General features: G+C 38.6%; 2 protein-coding genes across 2 annotated transcripts; both read right to left on the bottom strand.

Moving 5' to 3' along the window:
• Positions 1–2,664: 2,664 nt before the first annotated feature.
• On the bottom strand, positions 2,665–8,834 carry vamp8 (vesicle-associated membrane protein 8 (endobrevin)). The gene is made up of 3 exons (XM_023397785.2): positions 8,649–8,834; positions 5,130–5,297; positions 2,665–4,847 (listed from the first exon to the last, which is right to left on the bottom strand). The coding sequence occupies exons 1-3, from the start codon at positions 8,661–8,663 to the stop codon at positions 4,662–4,664; spliced, it is 369 nt and encodes a 122-aa protein (XP_023253553.1). The 5' UTR covers positions 8,664–8,834; the 3' UTR covers positions 2,665–4,661.
• Positions 8,835–10,275: 1,441 nt separating this feature from the next.
• On the bottom strand, positions 10,276–24,208 carry ncaph (non-SMC condensin I complex, subunit H). Its single transcript, XM_023397566.2, has 18 exons — positions 24,096–24,208; positions 22,871–23,093; positions 22,552–22,642; positions 22,288–22,380; positions 21,616–21,733; positions 21,292–21,443; positions 19,024–19,213; positions 18,784–18,866; positions 17,156–17,349; positions 16,516–16,661; positions 15,667–15,773; positions 14,215–14,334; positions 13,800–13,907; positions 12,527–12,667; positions 12,112–12,222; positions 11,863–11,939; positions 11,216–11,291; positions 10,276–10,671 (listed from the first exon to the last, which is right to left on the bottom strand). Exons 2-18 carry the CDS (start codon positions 23,086–23,088, stop codon positions 10,612–10,614), a joined length of 2,085 nt encoding a protein of 694 aa, XP_023253334.1. The 5' UTR covers positions 23,089–23,093; positions 24,096–24,208; the 3' UTR covers positions 10,276–10,611.
• Positions 24,209–25,244: the final 1,036 nt, after the last annotated feature.

Here is a 25,244-nt window from a genome sequence, read left to right as displayed (position 1 = left end):
CAAGTCTTTGTATAGGGCCATCTTCTTGAAGACATGTGGAGTACCTCAAGGCACAGTGATTGCATCACTTCCTTTTTCTTTGTATACGCTACCTCTAAATCACATAATGATTTTTAATTTTTAATTCCTTATAAAAGTGCACACAACCTTCTTTATCCATACCAGCTGCACACCTCTGGGTATGGCAAAGGCAAACTTTAACATACTTTAACATAGTTGTATATGATTAGTCTTGAAGCTAGCAATGATTTGATGTCTTGCCTCTTTGAACCTATGTATTTATTAGATAGATTTAACTTATTTCACTTGTTTTATTACAGCTTACCGGACTAGTTATTTTTTAAATCATGTAATGGAACTGAATGAACGTTGTGAACAGGATAAGGCTGAGATGAATCCAAAATGAGAAGAGGAACATATTAAGCGAGATAATTAACAATATGATGTCAAGCAAGTTTCCCCAGATTAGGAGAACTTTAATCTGTTCTGTGAGTAAAAAGGCAACACTCAAGGGCCAGGATAGTAAATGAACAAAACAACAGCCTGTGTAACTACAGATTGGTGAGAACCGTGGAACAGGATATTTAGAGAGTAGTTTGACCTCAGAGTAATTAATATCCTGACAGGTTTCCCATTCACCTTTGCCCTCAGAGCCACGAGAGGAAGCCAGCATCTCAGGAACAGGAAACCCACACATAAAGAAAAACAAGCACACTCAGCATCTTGATTTGGTTCATAATCATAGCTATTATCAATAGTTGTACCATGTAATAGAGTTCAGTCAGAGTGGGTTCTTATTTTAAGACCATGTGTGATGGTTATCTTGAAAATATAAGAAATATATACAGTAGAGACATTTCTGTATATTTATTCATCTTTATGATATTTATTTATTTTTTGTATAATTATCTCTCACTCTCTCACTCTCCTAATGCCACCTCAGTTTGAATCTCACTCTGGTTAGACTTCCTTCATTATACTAAATTACTCCATATGATTCCCCATTTTAAAAAGTAGACATTACAGTTGACAGCTATCTTCCCACTACTACCTGCCCACAGATTATGAAGGATTATAATTCAGAGTCTATTTTTTTTTACACCAAAACAAATGTTCCTCTCTGTGTCTGTCTGTCCATCTCTCATAATAAAGCATTTATCGTTTGAAATATTAAGCTGCTATTCACTTACCATGTCTTTCCCGTCTCCTGATGTGTTTGTTCCAAGTCTGAAATATGGCCAGTGTATTTAAACCTGAATTACTGGAGTAACAGAACCATCGTCAGTGGTGATGTCATCAGCCTTTCTCTCCATAAGTGATTTAGGGTGGGATTGAACACTCACTGATCTGTTTTAACAGGGAATACATCCCATTAAATCATTAATGATAATATGTCATAGGAACTTTGCTCTTGTGCTACATTCACTAAGAACAGGAAAAACAATGATTTCATCTTGGGAGTGTTCATTTTTCCACTATAGCCATAGTGCTAACTCCAGATAAACAGCCTAAATGAGCTACTTTTGGTGTGTTATCTATAAGTAAGTGAAACCAGATACAAACTCTATAGCTCCTATAGAATGAGCTGAATCAATTGTATTGGTCTTTAAGTCGATGTAACTGCCAGCAGTGGTGCATGTATGTAGTTCTTTCTTTTGGTTCTCCCAAAAATTCCTGATATCTCTGACTCAGCAAACGTCAAGGGTGACTCCTACTTGGGTTTAAACTGAATATGATGTGAACGTGGCCCTTTTGCTGCAGATATTCTTTGTACCTTTTCATTTCTCACATTGGTGTATTGTCTTATTGTTTATGTCTGTACCAGGACTCCCTGGAAAACAGCTTGATACTGAGTGAATGAGCCTGTTTAAATGAAAGTAAATCAAACTGAAAATCCCAAACTGCAGTTGTTGGACTTTGTGATCTCTGATTATGTTGCGCTCACTGTAATCCCACAAAGTTTACAGTTACAAAAGGTGGTCACATGACCATCCTGACTGATGCTGCTCCCTGGATGTTGGTTTGACAGGTGTGAGCTTTTATTAGGCAGGTATGGTTTCATTAAAGATGTATCAGGGTGCATTATGGGAAGTGCAGGATGCATTGTTTTTGGATATTGACCCATATTAGGGAATGAAAGTCAGAATATTTGTTTCTGCTCTTGAATATTTGAATATTTGTTTCTGCTCTTGAAGTAACTTAATGGAAGTGCAATACTTAATTGCAGTGTCCCTTTAAAAAGGTGATATGGTCCTTCAGATATATACTGCTATAAAAATACTGAAAGATACACCTCAAGTAAAAACAACATTGTTCATTTAGTTTATAGACACTTTATATATATATATATATATAGTGTCTATAAACTAAATGAACAATGTTGTCTTTTACTTGAGGTGTATCTTTCAATATTTTTATAGCAGTGGTGGAACTTTGACAAAGCTTAGACATGAATTGGCTTCTTCTCTATGTAGCTCAAAAGGCTCTGATCAATTTGTGACTTAAAATTGTTTTATTTGGAAATATAGCAATCACTTATCGGGTGTTCTCAGAATCAATTGCATTGCTTAACAAAAGAGAAGCATTCCTCATGTCTTCGGGTATCTGTCTCCATCTTGTGGCAATGCAACAAACAGCAATGGCAGAGGAAACCATGACAAGAGCGCCGGAGTAAATACTATTTATTTCATATCAGACCATTAAAACCATTCAATGTCACCAGTCATCAGTATAAGATGCACAGTTAATGACACTGTAAAAAGCCTTCAGTGGTGACAAGGCCTTACGAAGAGAAATATGATTGCGTCGCGTACAGCATCAATCAGGCCAGTGTCAGTGCGTTAAAAAGACAATGAGAGGAGGACGACTGCATCCCAGAAGCATAAAATAACACTTTGAAGAACTTGTTCCAACACAGCCTCCTGTTTATACCTACCTCTAGAAAATGATTGAAAAGCAGAGTAACAGAACTGTATTATATCAATTATATTATGATTAATCAGTATTTGTTTATACAGAAATCACACGCTTTCATTGGCCCATTTTTGATAAAAAAAAAAAAAAAGAAAAAAGAATGAACATGAGTAACATAAAGCATTAAATAAATAGCCTCTAAGGAACAGATACTTTCATTAACACATTGGTTAAAGGCTGTTGCAAATATACACTAAGGTGAGAATATGTTGACTATATACAGTTGATAATTGTTTTCATTTTGACCTCTTTGAAGCTGAACTGCTACTGTAACAGCAAAGCAAGATGGGAGGTGAAACACACGAGACTTGTATTCTGAAAAATGCCCGCTACGTGTTTTGGAAGATTATTTTCTAGTTGTAAGATGCTGAGGGTGTGGAGGCTTTTTGGTTGACATGGGCCCAGCAGGGGGAGCCACGGAGGGGGTGTAAATTATCTCTCTCAGCTGGCTGGCTGGAGGAGCCGGATCCTCCAACACTAGAGCAGACCTTTAACAGCTCACCCTGGTGCTTTCTTTTATTATATCAGTTCCCGAAGCCCTAAGTTCAAACTACAATATTTCTAATACACAGAGAGGAAAAGAACAAACATGATCAGTTAAAAAAGGCTGATGATACTGCACAGAACAAATGTACTTATCTACAATTTCTCCTCCTCTAAAAGGACCACTCATTTCCGCCGAGCAGAAAAACCACTAAATGCTGCATTGCTTTACAGCTGAAGGTATCATCTTCACTTTCATGACCCAAATTCAACTGATGTACATTTACAGATAAACTTCTAGAGATTCTGTGCAGTAGCTACTGCTGGTGTTTTCAATCCCAACAAACTTCAAAATATTTCACAATGAAGTAATTTTTGTCCTTTGTGCATAAAAACTGTTTTGCAACTTTGACCGTCTACAAGAAAACATCTCCTCAAACACCAGTTAAGGAGCTAAAGGACTAACGCAGTGCGAAGTGTATACATTCAATAAACGATCTTTTTCTAGATGTATGAATACGAAGAAGCTGTTAGCACTTTAAAAGGAATTCGCCCCAAATCATAACATACAAATCCAACCTACGACGCAGATTTTCATTAAACATATTGTGACCTAAATATCTTATAGATTTTGTGCTTGGTGCATTTCTCCAATGTCAAAAATTTCTTTTAGACACGTAATTTTTGGTCTTTTAAACTATACAAACCGTTCTTTGTAGTGCACATAAGCGACAAACATGATATCTAGAAAGAGACTGGAGGAATCCACATATTAATCATTATTTCCATCTACACATATTAAAGTGACTTCCTCTTTCCCAGGACGAAATAACCGCTGGTGGTGAAACAGTTTAACAAAGTGCCGACGGTGGTGTTATAGAGCGTCCTTTGAGAACAGTGACGAGTGTTTTTTCTGCTGTCGGATGAAGACCTCAGACCTTACAGAGAATTCTCTTTAATTTTGTACAAATTCAATGTCTGGAATTGTGTTTTTGGAAAGTTTCAAAAGGTTTATGTGTCATTAAAGTTCCTTAAACCAAAGAATGAAATCCTTGAATTTCAATACAAGCATGAAAGTTACCGGTAAGTTGTAAAGGTTTCACCAGACAGCAGTGATTTGCTTGAGTCTATATATTACTTTTTATACTGTGCAATAGGGATGCGATTGTTTATGTATGTACATATGTGTGTGTGTGTGTTTGTGTTTATGGCTTATTGGTGGGATTGACTATAGGAGGCAGGGGAGAACTGACGGGGATGACTCCAGTGGCCAGCAGGATGATGATGAGGACAATGATGAGGACGACCACCACGATGACCACGATCAGCTTCACATTCTTCCACCAGTAGGAGCGAGCCACTTTCTGAGACGTCTGCTTGAAGTGCTGAGCCTGAGCAGGGAGAGAGAGAGGGGAGAGAGGGAGAGAGAGGGGGGAGAGAGAGAGGTGGTGTTAGTATCAAGAAAGGCGCAGCAATGCACGTGTGTCTCAGAATGAAAGGGCTGAGATCAACGCACAGATAACAGCCCCTTTTCCCACGGAAGATAGTTTGACATGGTACACGCCATCATCACATAACAATGGTTTCACTGCCATGACTTCCTGACACGATTTAAACAGAGAAGATTTTACACAACTCAAAGCAAAGGAATAAACTCCTGTGGTGAGACTGACCCCTGCTTGCAGGTCCTCTGACTTGCCCATGAGGTCGTCGAGTCTCTCCCCTCGGGCCAGGATCCGGTCCACATTCTGCGTCATGATGCTTTTAACTCCATCTACCTGATCCTTCAAGGTCTGCACCTTGTCCTGCGGTTCCGGCGCTGCCGCCATTCCTCCCCGCTCCTTGGATTGGACAGAAAAGTCATTTTAGAAAAATGAGTTGAGGAACAAAAGTATAAGACATGTCCAAACTTTATCTTGTAGTTTTTAAATCAGTGTATAAGAGCCACTGTGGAATCTATCTGACAAAAAAAATGATTGGATGTTTGTAGCAAAAAATTTACCATGTTTTAGGGATTAGAAAACTGCCACTTTAAGTTAAAATAACCTTTACATCACATACAAACTCTAAGTGAAACTGTGGGCCAGGGCATCTCTATAGCAACACAACGCCTATGGTGGGAACAACGCAAAAACAATGTTGTGACACATTTTACCTTCATTAAAAAAAATTGCAGCTCCTGCAAGTGGATATTGCTATCTTGATTATATTTGGATTAATTGTGCAGCCCTGGACAGGACCATGCACGCCTGCTTGGTTTACCTCAGTTTTCTTGTCACAGTTGTACTGTATATTGAAATGTGAGTTTTTAACAGAAAGTTTTACAAACTGGAAGTGTGGAGTTTGAAAAACATGGAAGCAGGAAGGGTCTAATGAACAACACTATTAAGTTGCATTGTGTAAAATGCAGGATGTACTTTTTTGGAACATGACTCACATTCACTGCTTTGAATTTGACCATTAAAAAAAATCTGTCTCTCGTGAGTCCCAAAACTTTATTTAGGTGCAATACCCGATCACTGGAGAACCCTTTTCAGGTTTGGCATTGCCTTTGCAAATATGTCTGTTTGAAGCTAGACATCATGATGAATGTGTGCAGAGGTGACTAGATTTCTACTGTCACGGCACCATGAGCTGACTCATGAAAAATGGCCAAAGCAGTATCTCTTCATCTGACACATTCTTTTATTTCCTCCTACTTTTTATCCCATTGGCTGGGATCATCTGTCTAACACCAGTACTTTCAGACAGCTGGCGGTGGCTTGGAGAGTCCCTTCAGTCCCTGGGGCTGTTGCATGTGACACCACCGCCTGCTGGTTATCAAAACGATTGTTTTTACATTTCTGGGAACGCCTGCTTGTCTGCATTCAACAGGAAGATAAGCTGTGATCACACACAGCCACAAGAGTAAAATGTAACACAGCGTGTGTGTGTGTGTGTGTGTGTGTGTGTGTGTGTGTGCGTACATACAGTAACTTAACAGCTCCATGAGCCAGCAGCAGACCGTAAACAAACCTGTCTCTAAGAAACAGAGCAGGTTTTGCTGCGTCATCTGCTGTCTCTCCTGTTACCCTCCCTTCTCTGTATTCCCTCCTTCCTTCATTCCAGTGTTTCTTTCTTTCTTTTTTTGGTCGATTATCTCCCCTCATTCTCTGTACTCTTCTTTATTTTGTTAATTCGTCATTTTCTTAATTTCGCTTAGGAGCTGTTGGTCTATCCAGTGTCATCTAATTCACCTCTCAAAACCACACTTTTACAGACTTCCCTCCTTGTAGCTGCTTTTGATCATGTACAATTTGTGTCATTACTCTTGTGTTTAATTTGAAATATCTATGTTCTTCATCTCCACTTTATACATGCAGACATTTCTGCACTCTTTCCAGATGCTTTGCTCCTGTTTTCCACTTTTAATAACCTGCCATATACACCAGGTTCACTCTCTTGCCATTCGTCACTCCTCTCCCTGTGAGGACTGACGAATGGCAGCCAGCTATCAAGTATCAACATTTAGAGAAAGAGGGCCAGTACATGATGTTCATGCACTGACGGCTACATACAGTATCCTTTTCAACTATTTGGCCTGTTGAAAGACTTCACCCAAAAATGTCTCTGCCATTCATGGAAAGTGACTTTGGTCTTCCAATAAAACTTGACAACTCAAACAAAAGGCTGACAGTTCAGGCACAATGTAAATATGTAGCTAATGCATGAGGAAAAAGGATGATACACAAGGATGTGCTCTCTAAAATGTGAGTGTGAGAAATTAAATCTTTGCCATGGAAATATGCAAAACATGGATTAAATTTGAATTGTTAGACCACATGAAATCCTCCTTGCTCAAATCATCTAGTCAAATGTGAAATTTCCATAATCTGTGAATACACACATTGAGGCTGGAATTGACCACATGCTGACACTGGACAGTTAGTTACCCTAATACATGCTGCAGGCTACAGGAAAACACCGTTTGTTGGTTTAGCTCTTTCCCTCAACACAGCTGAGTTAGTGTAGCTAGAGTGCAAAGGTTTTCCGAGGACCTTCACAGAGAAGAAAGTCAATGGTTCAAAACCACAGAAGTAACAGTTTCGACTGTTCAGCAGAGGAAGCAAGACCCGTGATGGACGAGCCTTTGTTACTGAGAACTGCCAGAGAAGATCTGTGTTAGATATAAGTTGAAAAACTAAGCTTATAGCTGTTTATAGCACAGTAGTGAGAGAGCGCGGAAAGAAAGAAAGAAGAAAGAGGTTTATGTTAAAATAACATTAGTCATAATAGTCCTTCGTTTTACTCCTTTAAAGATTCTGGGGCTTCATGGGAGACTTTCAAGGATCTTGAGCTCTGATTGGTGAAGCCCAGTTGAAAAATGTTTCCAAATTCAAACTTGATCCACAAGGTTTTACATTAGGTAGAAATCATTTTCTGATTCACAATCTATAGAAAACAAGACTTCATTTGATAACATGATCACATGACAACTGCTTCTCTTAGCACAGTGTTAGTCATACACAATATTATCTCCAGTTTGTGCCTTCTGTGTTAGTAGAAAAGCATGCGTGAGACTAACAGGGGCTGACAAAATAAAAGTTCAAGCTGTAAAGGTTGAAACTGAACTCATTGAAAAATGTTGCACGGTGGATATAAGATAATAGATAATAAGAAGGGTTTTTCAGAGAGAAATGTGGCAATGTGCCGGGGTGTGATCTCAGTCAGCAGGCCAGGTAAATAAGAGTAAAATCGCTCCATCTTTAAGTGGAGTTTGGCTGCAGGCACCAGGCTCAACCGACAGTGAAGAAGTGAGTCGTACTTTTGAAATATGTGCAGAAAACATGTTTTATCAGTTAGTGAATGGAATAAAAACGTGTAGATACATAATATGAGAGAACGGGTTACGTTTAAGTGTCTTAGCTTGAAGTGAAAAGAAACACTGGTTTGATCATAGACTGTTTGGTCCCAGCAGTTGGTGTCAATTAGGCCATTTTGTCAGGCAACTCTTCGACTTCCTTTCTCGACAATGAAAAAGTTAACACGCTGACTTTACTAATGTTCAGACCTGTTCCAACAGTTTTATATCAAATGCAACTTATTTAATCGGGAAATACACCTGTTGCACGTCGTGTCTGACGTTAAACATGGTGACGGCGGAAAGGCTTTCTAAAAAAACAAAAACACAAGCTTCAACCATTATCACCTACCGGATCAATGTCCATCTTGTCGGAAACAATGCCCTAGAAACCGCAACCCGATGGATCAACGTAGTTTTAAGTTGACGCTATTTTAAAACCTTTTTAAAACCTTTTAAAGAACTTGAAAGTTAGATGCTCCACCGAAGCGACTATGTTTCCTCTTCTGTTTAACTTCCTGGTTGTTTTTTTCCTTCAAACTGAATTCCGTGGGGTTCAAGTGTCAAGTCGACCATTACACAGCCACAGCTTCCTAAACATATTTTCAAAATAAAGCACCCTTCGTAGCTTTTTTGAGGAATGTACCAGGTTGGCACAATAAGCAAAAAGCCCCAAAGTGTAAGTTAAAATTAAACACTCGTATATAGTCATATTATAATAATATCCACTTAATAGAATATGTATCAACGCTGCACCATGGAAATTGCGTGCTTTTATTTTGAAGCCTCTTATCTTAATTTCCTTTATTGTTGTACAATACAACAGCTTGATGTGGCTCTACATTTTATCCTTGGGATGGTGTCATAGCAAGGTGCTCTCAATACATTGTAGGTTGTGTGCATACTGAATCAATAATGGAGATAAAGCTATCACACTATTTCATAATAAGTTGTCTGCTTCTTGACTAAACTCGCGCTTATGTCATCATGTGTGTTTATGATCAAACAAAAGGGCCAAGGTGTGACTGTGTGCTGAGAAAATCAGATTTATTCAGAAAGAGCCCACGGAAAACTCAGTAAGTGTAGGAATGACCTACAATATCTGACTTTGATGCTATTACAGCATGAACAATAGCAAAATTTCTCAACGCTTCCTGATCTTACAGATTTTTCATTGGATGACTTCTAACCAAATTGTCAGAAACCATCTAGAGTGTATAATTTTCTTGATTATAATTTTAGCTTACACAATTTCTCTCAAATTCTTGAGGGGCATTGACTCTTTTTCACTTGCACTCATAGGCTAAAGACTTTCATTACAGGAAACTAACACTAATTATGCTCTAATTTCCATATTAATCACTTCTCAGTGAGTTGTATTGCTGATGGCAGCAGTGCAATATGAAATCTAGGCCCCATCAGTCCTTTGCAGCTCATTCCTCAACACAATAGCTGAGTATCTCTAGATCAGCAGCAGTGTCCTACAGTATGTCATAGATCTAATCTGATTAGATAAAGATGTTGTTTCAGTGTATTGATCCACATGAGAAACTGTAGGATTATATTAGTTATTTGTATTACTTTTCTACATGAACCAGTGAAATTTCACCGCTGCCTCTGATAGACCACAGGACTCCTGAGACTCCAGTGTCTTTCTCAGCTGAGTGACTCCTCCCTACCCCACTGCTCTTTGACGTAATGATGTAACACTGAGTCCCCACCCAACCAGCAGCACCAGCCCTGACCAACCGGTTTCACCTCTAGTTTATATAGTGATTACCTGCCTTCATGTCAGACAACTGCTGCAGGCTGAATCACAAGCAGCTAAAAATAATCTAGGCCATTATGTCCATTTGGAAAAAAACAATTTGCCTGTCTGGCATTAACACGTGCACTAAAAATATTGGTCATTGCATTCTTGGAAATATGAATTGTAGGGAAAAAAGGTCTAATGTTTTAGAATAAACCTTTACAGTGTGTTTAAGAAAGAGGCTTTTATTTCTTTTGACAATATACATTTTTTGTGCAGTGGCTGAGCAGTTAAATTATCTACACAAAAGAGAAGCATCGACAGTACAGAATAAAAGGAAAGGCAAATGTTGAAACCACTATTCAAGGAATAAAGGTATATTCAATGTCTGAACACTTCCTTATTTTATATTTGCTAGAAAATTTGCAAAAAACATAATATCTAAACAGGAGGGAGTCACAGAGAAACATTAGATATGACACAGAGTAAAAAGAGATGAATACGTAGAGAATAGCATAAAAGAATAGCAGTGATTCTCCCTACAACATCCCATCATTCTTTCTCCTCAGTGGCCTTGTCTGATGATGATATCCGACATGTCATCAACCTTCACCAACTCCAAATTCTGTTAAAAAGAAAAAGAAAAGAAAGCAAACAAAAATTATATATTGCACACTCAATATTTTTAAGAAGTTAAGTTTTGACTTAAATTAAACATGTAAGGTGTGTACACATTTTCCACTCCAAAGGTCCATCTTTTCCACATCTTAAATTCTAAATTGCTACATTGAAAGTAAACACTACTATACCAAGCAGAAGACATTACAGTAATTAAATAATCATGTACAGTATTTTATATGAAACGCATTTGAGTGTACAATCAAACTTAAGAGCATGATCAAAAGGAATAACATCGGCCATTTTCAAATTATTTGTACGTTTATACAGTCCAGATGTGATTTTAAAGGACAACTGCCAGCCCATCTATTAATCTAACTATCAAATGGGACTTCTGTACTAAAACTGAATTAAAGTATTGGTTTAAATTTTCTCCACTTTTCCAGGACGTTGACCAACAGAACATTGTTTCAGTTACCCAAATATAAAGTATACATGAGAGAGTATTTTCCTTTATGTGCAATAAACACCCAAAAATAAACAACACTCACCTTTTCATTGGCAAGATGAAGCAGAGCGACAAATGCCAGAGGCACTGACAGGTTCTGAGCCATCGTGTTTGGCAATCTGTACCATCACAAAGACAGAGAGAAGAGAAAAGACAAACACAATAAATTTTTACATTGGTTCAATCATGCTGTTCATACCGAGCGCCTTCAAGGAAATAGTAGTGTTTAGTTGTGCTGCCAGCTGGTTCACAGCAGGGTTCATATGATGCGTATCTGCCACACTAAGACACAAATCACATCCACCCACACAAGTGTTGTTTCACAGGCCACAAACTGCAGGGTTCTTGCACAAGCTCAAACTAACAAACGTTTCCCCTGAGAAGACTGAGGCCAGTGTAAAACATGGATGAGTGTGCTCCTAGTGGCTGTATGCTTTTATTGTCTAACAAGCCAATATAACTGTTTGGGTGAAGATTATTCCCCAGAAGAATGTAGACATATTGGATGAGACAGTGCGTTTAAATCTATACTTCCATATCCCATTCTTGACCCCAGCAACAGTGAAAAAAAGTAAAACATAGCATGCACACATATTTAAATGCAACACCCTTTTGGCCAGTGCTATTCAGTCATTTTTATTGCTCATTAGTACTTAGCCACAGTGTGCATGGTAGGTGGTCTGCTGGTACCTTTGAAGCAGCGTCTTTGTGGTCTGACTGAAGACTTTCTCCCCGCTCACTTCTGGTTGCTCCACAGTCTCCACCACCTGCAGGGAATACGAAGGCGTAACTAATAAAATGGACTCGTACACACAGAATCAATACAGAACAGAAGAAACACATCACTAGAGTTTCAAAACCTGAAATTGGTGAATTTACCATCTTATACACCTGCAGACAGACAAGCTGACACATAGCTGCTGTGACAGTGTAACCTACCTCTTTGGGTTTCTCTGGGCTTTCAGTGAGGAGAGTCCACATGCTGTTCTTGAGTCTCTTCATGTCCATTTTCTTTGCGGTCTTCGCATAGTTGATCTCAATCTTATTGACCTACAGGAACAAGCAATAACATAAGTACAAAACTACAAAGCAAAAACTTAAATTATAGTTAGTCTGATTCATGATAAGTTGAATCTTTTGTGTAAAATGTGCCCACAGCCTTTAGACTAAAAGGGGTTTAAGGGTTTTGTTACGTTCAGAGTTACTGACTGTAATTGAAGTGACCTCTTAGAAATCATAAAGCAGCTTTAGTTCCAGCCACTATTGTGTAAAGTCGTGTGTCTTGGAGAGATTATTAAAGAAGCAGAGTGCCACAGACGCACATGCAGTATCGGGTCAGTCTTGGGTTACTCACCCTGTGCGGTTCAGGTACCAGATCCTCCTCCCCGTAGGTGGAGACGCCCTCTAGATCTTGAGAGGGCGGCGGTATACTGTCACCTGTCTGTGTATCGTCTGAACCAGCAAACCCTTCAACATCATCATCACTGTCGCCACCCTGAGGAGGAGGAGGAAAGACAAAGAGATGCTGAAAGGATGAAAATTTGAGACATGGTTACTAAGCTGTTCCTGCTTTGCTGTGACTGCGACATTGCTGCTGATTATTCTCCATCTCTCATTCCCCAGGATATTAGAAGTCCTCATGTTTAGCAGACTCTAGAGCAAAGTATTTGGTTTAGAGGTTCAAAGGTAGTAGTTCAATCTTGTGTTCATGCAATGTCAGTTACACTGGAATCGTCAATGTGTGGATAGATCACAGCTTTGATCACTGTAAACTGTCATATGCCCTGAATATCGTTCCTGCTCACCCACTCTCAGTCCCTCTAGTGCGCTGTGCCATATCATATTGTTTGTAATATTGGTGCAAACCATATGTGAAAAAACTGTTTATATCATGATATTTAATATTTTGCTGTTTGTTGTATTTACATCATGACTGTACAGCAGCAACAACTGCTTTATAGAAAAAGAGCAGAGGTGCTACATCACTCAACAAAGGCCACATACATCATCTCATAACAGATGAAAGAATCCGATTCAGCTGAGGCGGCAATGACTGATCGATCACTACATTGTTTGCTGCATAGTAATTAATCAGAGCAGCACACTGCACTGCCAGGTAAAGGATAAACCTTCTGAGTTTAACCCTGAGTTGGGAAAAGTAGATTCAAATGTCTCAATTCATTAAATTCAGAAGGTGCTGTGATAGAAGAAGCCGACCCACAAGCAGAGGCGCTCGAGTGTGTAGTTTGATAATGACCATCCAGACCCACTTGATCCAATATAATGTGCATCGAGTTCAAGTTAGTTCTAAGTTGATATGGATCAGCTGACTAACATCCGTACAACAGACCCCTCCACATCACTGACTCTAATTAGAGTTGTATTGAAGAGACACGGCTTTTCCTCTCAGTGGTTCCTCCAAAACATCCGGTGAATCCACCTTGTATCAAACAGTCAAAATACAGGACCATGCTACAAACTAACTGAAATACCCTGTTATATCATGATATTAATTTAAAATATAACCCACCCCTCCACCTTAGATAAAGAAAGTCTGTTAAAATACAGTAAAATCAAATAAACAAGAACAAATTAAATCCAAAGTGATATAAAAGGTGGTTTCAGACCTGAAGACCTGGACAGAAGTTGGCTGTGTCGTTGGCATTGTTGTAGTCATAGTCTCCAATGCCTTCTCCAAGCTCTCCAGACAGTCTCTTCTGGCCTTCTTGACTCAACTGGGGTAAACACAAGCAAATATACCATTCTTAATACGACACAAATGATCTTTATTTAGTTATGGATGTTAGGATAGATTATATATTTACTTTGGCATGTCTCCATTTAGTGAAAAGCCAAATTTAGTATAAAAAGCTGATAGCCATGAGAATTATGTGCCTACAGTTGTGTTTGCAGCACATTTTTCTGATGTTTGTATGGACTGAACCGATAGTGATGTCGAACTTAAGCTAACATCTGACATATGGGATATCAGAGCTTAATCTCAGACAGCAGACTCTGCAGTAGTCAGTAGTGAGGTCTCACCGAGCTGGACGGCTTGAGGCTGAGCTGGGAAAGTGTCTCTGGGGGAAACTGGAAGTCTACTGGTAAAGTCGTCTTCTTATTGCTGGTACTGAGGGCAGACTTGCTGTTAGTGGTGGCAGCCTGTGAGGGGAAAGGAGACAACGTCAGATTCAGTTCAGATACAAAGTCCAATATCAACGCTTACGATTTTTGTCTGATTTTACAGATTTCCCTACAATTCTGTCTCCTGTTTCACTGACATGAATTACTAGAGCCAGTACTGTAGTTGTATCATCATCTTTATTGCACCAAGACAGCACCCAAAGGCCTGTGCTCAGATCAGCAAACACACCTGCCCTGACATGTTCCCTTCAGACTTGGTATTAACATCTGCCTCGGGTGACCAAATCAAAAGATGCAATTGAGATCTGATCACTCAGACCACATTTGGAGGGTGGTCACATTCCTTTAGCAGAGGGAACGCAAATGTGTCCTGGGCCACATTAAAGGACAAATCTTAATTCCGGGTGTGAACTGACGTACTTAGAGCTGTCCTGTCATGCTAATGCCAGGTGTGAACAGGACCCAATTCACTGTTAATAACTCTCCTGTGTTTTCATCTATCCGAAGAAGCTGTGATTTTTTAAAATGGTGACACCATCATTTATTCAGACACATCACAAAAAGCGCAATTGTTGCTTTAACTTAGGTTGTATTAATTATTAATGATTACTAATTCAGCCTAACTTAATTTATTATTTATTCATGCTGGCCAACCAACAACTAAAACCACATTCCCGCAGCCGAGACATAAAAGACTCCCAGAGCTGATACCTGTGACACCAGCTGCATCAAAAATAATTCCCAAAGTGCTGAATGCTGTGTTGCTATGGCTACTACACCAAAAAAGTGCCACGTTATAGCCTTAATGCCTCCACATTTTGATAGATGAAACATGTTGAGACGGACCACCTCTGACTCCACTGATAGGTGTCAAAGCTCTGGACTGCAGAACATAAAGCCTGTCTCGATAAATGATGCTAGAGTTTCACTCCATAATCACCCCCCCATTATTCAGATACAACGATGATGATGATGATGATGATGATGATAGCATAGAAAATCAGCACTGAGAGGAATATTGTAATGACTTTGAATCTTATAACTGTAACCTTATCTCAGCCAGCTAGCGTTTTGAAATTTCATCACATGCCCCTTGTATCAATGCCTTTTTCAGCACCGATAAATCACTCAATTTTTCCTTCATCTCTGCAGGATTTTGCTTTTAAAATCTGAAACACAAAATGCATGAAATCTTTTGGAGATCTATGTCTCAATGTTGCTTCTTTCTACCAGTTGAATCCAAAAAATATTGGCAAGCAATTCATTTAATACTAAGCATTGTGGTAATATTTGCACTCTCCCACACTGAATCTGATGTGTCTGAGATTAAAAAGCAGCAAAGGTTTTTACCCTTGTGGTGCGGAAATATGTGTCAAAGTTGACATCATCGTTGAAATCTATTTCAAAGGTCTTCTTGGGCTTCCTTTTACGTGTCTCCTTGTCAGGCAAATGGTCCACTACAGAAGATAAAGTAAATGAAAGACAGACAGATGAGACAGATAATTGTTACTCTGCACATATTCAGCGGGGGAAGACAACCATTAGAAAATCAGGTGTGCCTACAGAGAGTTTACAGAGTATTTGCAACATTTCAAAAGATTATTAGTTGGGATTCAACTCTCTAACTAACCCTGACTATTAAATGGTTTACGTATTTGTAGGAAGGGTTTAAGTATTTGTTTACACATTTGTTGAACATTAGATTGTTCAAAGATTAGTGAAATGCTACAAATACTCACTAAACTCTCTGTAGACAGACTATTCAAATAAAGTGTAACTGAAAATCAGCTCAGCTGTTAGAGAAAATATGAAAGTCTAATTTATCCCAGAATCCCTCAAAACACAAAAATGAGCCTCATGTGTATAGATTATGCTGCTAGTATAACACAGCATCCAAATACATTTCTGCTATATTTATGGCATCACATCCAAAGGAATGGCTATTGACTGAGAACACTATGATGAGCGCCACAAAACGAAAGTAAAACGAAGAGAAGAAATGCAGTAGACTGAGGCTAAATTAACGGTCATTACAATAAATAATTCATATTTATTCATTGTTACATTTTTATAGCACCAGTCTGCCTACATTTATCAAAGTACATGGATAAGAAATAATAAGTAACCTTTCTTTCTCAAAGGAACTTAATCTCTACTCTTACACCACTGTTGTTAATTATGTCCATGAATGTCACTCACACTTGTGCTTTGGCTTGAACTGCCAGTAGCCTGGTCCGGCCCATGTGGCCATGGTCCTGGGGCTGAAGTATGAGTACTCCCTGGGCTGGGAGGACAGGTGCAGACACATAGTGGCGATGTCTCCTTCTCCGATGGGAATTACATCCCTGTACCACCATCAAATCGGCGCAAGGAACAATTCAAACCAACACACACAGAAACACACACACAGACCTTCAATTAGTAGAGGGAGACAGTGTATTTTGACCCATTCATTGTGTTCTAATGAATTAAATGCACTCATGGTGATAATGGGCAATGCAATTACCCCCCCCCCCCATGACAACGTAATGCATTTTAAACTTGCAGGCTTAAATAGGCGTTAAGGAGAAGAGGCTATTTTTCTGTTAAGAACTTAATGGAAGCCATTCTTTCATCCTAAAACAAGGTTCAAAGAGTACGAGGGGAGAAACCAGAAAAGGTGCAAAAAAGAACAAAGAGCCATCACTAGAAACATTTGCCCATTTACCCTGAGACTATATAAAAAAACAATCAAAAATCAATTAATCGGAAGGTCTGTGGTAAAAGGGCGAGTTCTTCTATCTCGCAGGAGAAAAAAAAACCCATCTCTGTTCATTCGCCCTGTAATCCTTGATCTTACCTTCCTTTGCCGGAGCCAGAGGCCTCACAACCCTCTTTGTGCTCCTTGGATCCGTCCTCATAGTCGCCCTGTCCCTCCTCATAGTCGGCGTCAAAGTCAAGGCAGTCATCTTCCTCAGGTTCAGGCTCGGGCTCAGCATTCACGTCAAACACGTGTTCGCCCTGCTTCATCTTCTCCAGGAGCTGATTCATGGTCTGAAAGAAGATGCATGGTCAGACAGATGGCACGCTGAGCTCCGACAGTCTCGCACGGTTGATTTAGGATCTGATATAAAGCAGTGAATCCTTAACAGTCCGAGAGAAGACTCCTGGATGTTAAATTTGTCATCTTTGGATGGAGGCTCCATCACCATACCATGCACGAATAAAATTTAACACAATACAAACGCATATCAACACTAACTGTAATAGAACCACTGAGATATATTAAACCAATAACATTAAGAGAATAAGCTAAAAAACAGGATTAGACGATTCTGTGTTCTAGTCAAGTGAAGTCCGTTTTATTTATATAGCACATTTAATACGGCAGGCGTGAACTCAATGTGCTTCAAAATAAAAGCAAGAATACATCATACATGACAAAATAGCGAGTAAGATAAGAAAATATTACATAAATAAAACAGAGTAAAAAATATACAGAATAGGAAGGTATTATTATCATCATTATCCTAAAAAGGGAAATAATAACAATAATAATACTATCCTGCATCACACATTTAAACCTAACTAAAAGCTTGTGAAAAGACATATGTTTTTAATTTACTTTTAAAAGAAGACACTGTTGTAGCAGAGTGTAGTTACTTGGTAAAGAGTTCCAGAGAGTAGGGCCATACTGACTGAAAGCACCATGAGCTGATTTATAATTAATAAGAGACCTTAATATGATGAGCTAAGGGATGTCTTTGATGTGTATTTAGTGAGCATGTCACAAACATAGGAAGGAGCTAAACCATTAAAACATTTAAAAACAATGAGAAGTATTTTAAAATCAATTCTTTGTTTTACTGGGAGCCAGTGAAGAGATGATAAAATAGGAGTAATCTGCTCAGACCTTTTGGTTTTTGTTAAAATACTGCGTAACAGTAATCCAATCTACTAGTAATAAAAGCATGGACCAGCTTTTCAGAGTGACTGAGATAAAAAAAAAACTTCTAACTTTTGCTATAATTCTAAGATGATAACAGGCAGTCATAGAAATGTGGGACATGTGCTTTTGGAAGTTGAGATCGACATCCTACACCACACCCAAGTTTCTGACATGCTCACATGGTTTTACAGATAGAGGAGGTATCAGAGAATGAATTTCATTCCTCAAAGCCTTAGGACCAACTAATGGACCTACCACTGTGTTTGTTTCCACCTCAAAGATGGTAAACCTTTAAGATTTTTCTTTGGCTTTGTATGAAAGTATTAGTGATACACACAGGAAACGTGGGGAGAGAAGTCTCCCCTTGCTGGAGTTGAGAAATGGATGTTGCTTTTTATTTGATATGTGCCTTAATCATTAGGCTGCTGGGGCACCCCAAAGATGGTAAATGTTTAAGATCAATTGGTGGTTCTACTGCCAGTTAATTTGTGACATATGAAAGGATTTAATTAGATTAATGTTTATATGGTTTGTCTCACCTGCTCAGGGTTCCAGCTAGTGAAGGAGAAGTCCTGCAGCGAGGGGCAGATGGAGCTTTTCTCCTGGGAACGCTGTAGCCCAGCTGGCAGAAACACAGCACAGAAATATGGGGTTCAGCATTTCTACTGAGGAACAGCTCAAAAGATGAGAGTGCGGTGGCACTAAGATTCAGTCAAACACTTAATGGGACAGTGTTCATGGCTAAAACACATTGTTTGGGCTTGATAAATGATCTTTACCCATGAACGGGGAAGAGGGGACTCCTTGTGGAGGTGGAGGAGAGTAGGAGGGTCTGGACTGTAGGAGGGTCATATAGGAGGGAAAGAGCAGCTCGCAGCGGCTGTTCTCACTGAAGAGGACTGACAGGAAGACGCCAGCTGTGCTGCTCTCATCAAAGGATGAGGCCATCCTCTGAAACATGGGGTCCACCTGAGCAAGAAGGGAAAGAGTTGATCATGTTCACGGTCATATAACAACAGAACTGAGGTCAAAGATAACTTAGAAATGAAACAGTGCATTGAAAGAGACTTTAGAGTAAAATGTCGATCATTATTTTAGACTTTGAGTTAAATGCTACGTTAAACATAAAGAAGGTGACCAAAACAGCGTTTTATCACTTAAGAAATCAAGTCATTTGAAAATCATCAGTTTATTTAGAACTGTATGACTTTTAATTAAACAAGGAAGAGGGATCATATTACCCTGGTGTTAGCTGCTCCAGCGGCTCCCAGTATCTTTTAGAATAGAGCTTTTTTTTTTAGAAAGCTCTTAATGGTTTGGGACCGGCTTACACTGCAGATTCTCTGTTTTATAAATCTTCCCAAGCTCTTATATCCTCTACCACCAGGCTTTTAAATACTTTTTAACCAATTTACGCACAAGAAAATAGGCAGTGCAGGTTTTTTAAACTAAGCTCCAAAACTATGGAATACCCTTACAAAGAGCTATAAGATATGGGGGCTCAGGGAACATTTTTAAACAACCTAAACCTATTATTTAATTTGGCTTTTAATTAAGTCTCTCTTGTTTTACTATTATTACCAATGTTTTTATTTCCATTTACTTTATATTGTCTAGTTTCATTGTCCTATTTTATGATATGATTTCATTTTTTAATTTAAAGCACTTTGAGCTACACTCTCTTGTATGAAAAGTTCTCTATAAATAAAGTTTATTATTATTATTATTATTATTATTATTATTTGAGCATGAGGATCAGTTTGGATCTGGAAAGGTGATGTACTCATGATGGACACCAAAGATAAAACATCTTCAGAGAAGGTGAAATCTTCATGACCCACATCTAATTATTTACCTTAATCCTCAAAGATTAATTTATCACTCATCAGTCAGACTCGGTGGATATAAGCTGATAATCACGTTTTAATCAATTATAGAATGACATCTGTGTAGATAAGGCAAATAAGACCGATTAGGGATTAAAAAAACGCAATGTCATCCTAGTGATCATTTTACATGTCTTTTAAGATCGATTTTTAAATACTTTTAATTGCTTTTAAGGCTCTGTCTGGGTTGGCACCTTCTTATATCTCAGAATTGCTCTCTTCTTATGACCAGACGTGATGCCTGAGATCCTCAGTCAAAACTCTGTTATCTGACCCAAAGTCTCATCTAAAAACCAGCTGAGAGCCCCCAGACTGGATAGGCCTGCCTAAGGAGATCGGGCATGCTGAATCACTGCCCCAGTTTAAATCACTGCTCAAACATACTTATATAAAGTTGCTTTTAATTCTTGACTTCAATGATTCCTACTTTCTATTGTCTGTTTTATTGATTTTACATATGTATTTGTAATTATCCGTTATACTTACCTTGCTAATTGACACTTTGCCTCTTTTCTGTGTCTTTTATTGCTTTGTTCTCTCTTTTTGCATGAACAGCACTTTGTAACTCTGTCTTGAAAAGTGCTATTTAATATAAAGTTATCATTATTGTTGTTTGTATGTTCTGTTGTGTGACTGTGAAGTTTGAGTTGAATGAATGAAAAGGAGAAATACAGAGGTGGAAAAGGAGGCTGAAATATCTACAGTGCCTGTCTCTACAGTACTGATAATCTGCTGGGTGTCTGATGGTTATTCGTTTCTGCTTTAAAACATAAGCACTATGATACTATCAAATAAAGTTTTATTTGTCTTGTCAATTCACAGTGATCTCTCATCACTCATCGCGCTCACTTTCTCTTGTTCCCTCAGTTGGGACAGGTTTAGTTTCTACGTTCCTCAGTAGGTTCTTGATCGCCTGAGAAAGATCCTTCTGTTCAAACGCCCTGACAATTTTGATGTATTGTATTAACACCCTGCTCTACAAAGAGAAATACAATATGTGGATGGATCAGCTTTCAAGCACAACAATCACTGAAACTTAATGACACAGAAGTTGGTAAATGGCAAATAACTCCATCCAACAGGTCAACTAGCATCCTTTTGGCTTCAGGGTGGGTTTTATTTGAATATACCTTGTATTGTCCTGTAAAAATGACACTTTACCTCACACTTCCTCTCAGACTCAGCGCTGTTGATATTGCTCAGGTTCTGTTCCACTGTCCTCTTAGGAGGCCTCTTTTTCTTCGGCTGCTTCGCAGTCACTTCAGCTGCAACCCCTTCATCATCTCCGCCCTCTTCCTCCTTTGGACCATGGTCTGTTTACACACAAAAAAAATTAACATTTAATGAACATAAAGGAGAAATGCAAATAATGTAAATAGTGTTTCACATTCTGTAGGACAAAGCCTGAAAATGTAGCCCTTAGCTCCAGCGTAATACAGTGTATTGAAATGAAAATCCAACAACACACAATACTCAGGCTCTCACCATGTCCAGGTTTGGTCTCAGCCCCCAGGCCACCCAGCACCCTGTAGGCATCAGCATGAACAGCATCCACCCTCACAGCGTAAATCTTTGTACTGGCATCCAAAGTGCCAGCTGCAACCTTTAGTAAAGACACACCCACACACAAACACACTTAAATAATTATAACAATCCCGTCAAACTCATGCAAAAGTGTGTCTGCAACTTTCATTAGGTTAACTCTGGATAATTCACCCTTTATCAGGATAAGTGGATCAATTTCTTATCAGATACAACTCCCTGCCAGACAGTCTACTTCATCAAGATATTTAAACTTTACGACTTGAATGCTCTATTTCATTGGATTTGAGACCTTTAAAGAATAATATAAAACATTTACAGGACCCGCAGCACTATATCTAACCATCATCATTCATTTTAATCACTGTATCTAAATAATGTAGATGGTTATCACCTCTCTGATTTGTAGAAAAATATTCAAAGATATCTTTCACATTTCTTTTGCCAAATTACTAGAAAGTCTGTGTTCCTACATTTATCATGATTACAATATTAACCAGGAAAAGAACCACAACAGATAAACATTGACATATCTGATTTAATAAAAAGATCAAAGATTTTTGGGGAAATTAGGGGAGTTATCAAAGGCTCTTAAAATGGATAAAAAACTCATACCTTGAAGTTTGTGAGCTCAGAATCCTTCTGTTTGAGAATATCAGCCATGTAATCAATCAGATGCAAACCAAAGGCATTTTTGGTGGTGATTTTCTGCCATGGAGAAGAAAAAAAACATGCGTTAATCTTTGTTGTTCTCTTAACACACTGGAAATGTAAGACGAATAGAAAAAAAAAAAATTATATTTCCAGAGCAATTATTGTAAAACTTCAAAATGCAAACTGTGTGAAAGACATAATCAGTTCTCTGTACTCTATACTTACATTCTCAGTGGAGAGTTTTATGCAGGTGGAGTAATGCTCTGAGATCTGTGCATTTGACAACTTGGGCACGGCAGCAGGAGTACCTGCGGCACTGCATACAAGCATGAAATTATCTTCAAGCTCTCAAGATACATATTAGCAGGGCAGAAAGAAATTGGCTTGTTAAAGCCATGAGGTGACCAAATGAGTTGAATGCCATGAGTTACAGCCAGCTTGGATTTATACTACAAGCATTACATGACAGACTATCACTATCAAGTTATGCTGAAAACACAGTCAAAAAAACTTGGTTTGGTAAACCTTTATCTCTGCAGCTTACCTGTGAGATGCAGAGTCATTGAAGGAGGAGTCAGTGGCTGTTTGGAGGTCAATGACTCTTGATCTTCGCCTCTGACGACGTTCCTGCTCATCATCGTTGCCGGGGAAGGCTGCCAGCAGTGGGGTGCTGCAGGTTGCAGGAGACAGACCCTTGTTCTTCATGGAGGATGAAGTCCATCCTGGACGTACCCGGGAGACGGGTGTGGAGGCTGCACTCATCTTAGCTAAAAATAGAGAAAAAAGTTTCACTTTCAAGAGAAATAGCTGGGGTCATTAGAAAAATAGAAACAAAATAGGTAGCAGAGGGTTACACAAACTTAAAAGTATTTGTATTTCAACTATGTTGTATGACATTTCAAAGTTGTTGTTTTATTTCAATACACTCACTTAGCCTTTACACCTTAAATTGTGAAGTTGAGCATGACACTGGAGAGAAATGATACTTCTAAAGCAACATGCAGTGTTTTAAATGTTCAGTACATATAACATGTTTAAAGAGTCTTCACTCAGTGGAAAAAGCTGATTTATAGTATTTGGTCACATGTAAACAAAATGATTTAGGTGGAAACTGTGAGAGAATCTCGCAAGAAGTATGAAAACAATCATTACTGCTTGATGTAAAGGAATGAACAAGTATTTATATAACTATGTTTAAATACGACTATTAGATTAGATTATTATAGATTGCTTCACTCTTCAGTATAGATCTTTTAACAGACCACAACTTACTTTACAAAGTTCTAGCGATATTTTTCTATATATCTATTCATATATGTTTTAAGAAAGTTGTACTGTGTGGGTTTTCGTGACTGTGACTTGAGTCGCATTTTCGTTTTAAATTAACAATAACTTAGACTGACCGTGACATATAAACAAAAGGACTCCGGCTGAAAAAAAAGCTTAAAGCTAGCTAAAACGTGATATCAATCAAAGTTAATGGACGTCTTGAGGAAGAGTGAAAGTGAAATAAGCATAGTATATTTTCTAAGTTAAGTTAATTAGTTGATTAGAAGTTCAGCTTGCTCTAAACAACCCCAATAAGTCGTTGCACAAGCACAATGAGCTGCCAACGTTGCCTATGCTACCTTCACAGCTAATCATAGTAGTACCGCTAGCCTGGGCTAGCATTAGCGATTATGAACGTATTCTCACTATCATTGTTGGCTAACTGGTTTACCGACACACAAAAGCATTACCACAAGACCTGCTTCGTCCAATTAACGTACCTCCGACTGTCTGCTATCCGATGTGGCTTTATGTAAGTCCTTATAATTTGTGAAATAGCATGGGAGATCAGCGCAAGCTGTAGTTTATCTTCCTGTTCAGTGTTTGAATTTTTGCGCCGAACGGTTTACGTAGCACCACCATACGTCATGACGTTACACCACGCCCACTAGTATTCTCAAAAAAAATCAAAACACAGGCACTCGGTTTTACCAACCAAATAACCCTTTGTAATATTATTGTTCTTCTGCAAATTAACTGTATGTATCTCTTTTTATGGCTTAAAAGGACTAAAGAATGAGGCACTGACTCAAAACAAATTATTTTAATCAATTAATTGCTGTAAGATTATGAGATAAGATAGATAAGATAAGATTTACTTTTATTGATCCCAAGTAGAATAAATTCAAATTTGACACAGTAGCACAAAAGAATAGCACCAACAAAGTGAAAATATAATAACAAATGAAATGAGAATAGAAACAGAATTCAGAATAAATAGGATAAAATAGAGATACTATAAATAGACTATAAAAATAAATGATTAAAGGGTTGTGCAGTTTGTGCATAGCAGTCTTTCTTGAGGTTTATGGATTGCCACAGCTCCTTATACTTCCTCCCTTGCACACCACAGCAAAGACTATGACACTGGCCACCACAGACTGTTAAAACATCTGTAGCAGTCTAGTGCACACATTAAAGTACCTGAGCCTCCTCAGAAAGAACAGTCTGCTCTGTCCCTTAGAGGGCCTCAGTGCTGTCTGACCAGTCCAGTTTATTGTTGAGTTGCACCCCCAGGAACTTTTAGCTATACACCCCCCCCTCTCCCCCAGTCTCTGATGTGATTTCTTCATTTTATGATTATGATTACTGACAATTTGATGAGCCCTATGATTGTGTGATTTTCCGAGTGGCCTGTTCTTCGACTAGAACAATTTTTTCTTGTGTGCAGATGTATAGTGACACAGTGTTTGTTGTAATCTCACCAGATCAGGTACATCAGGACAGGCTAGGGGTTGGAGGGCACTCAGTGAAACTAAACAAATATTGTAATTCATATCACGGTAGAACAGAACACACATCATACCTAAATGTATCCTTCCCCGTTGTTTCATCAAAGTTGCCTCTAAGAACAAGTCAGTGCAGACAAA

This window comes from Seriola lalandi, unplaced genomic scaffold, assembly GCF_002814215.2.
Source record: "Seriola lalandi dorsalis isolate HSWRI2012SDOR001 ecotype SW California unplaced genomic scaffold, Sedor1 jcf7180002054883, whole genome shotgun sequence".
NCBI classification, from domain to species: domain Eukaryota; kingdom Metazoa; phylum Chordata; class Actinopteri; order Carangiformes; family Carangidae; genus Seriola; species Seriola lalandi.
The sequence above is the reverse complement of the archived record's forward strand: the minus strand, read 5'-3'. Positions and strand labels throughout refer to the sequence as shown.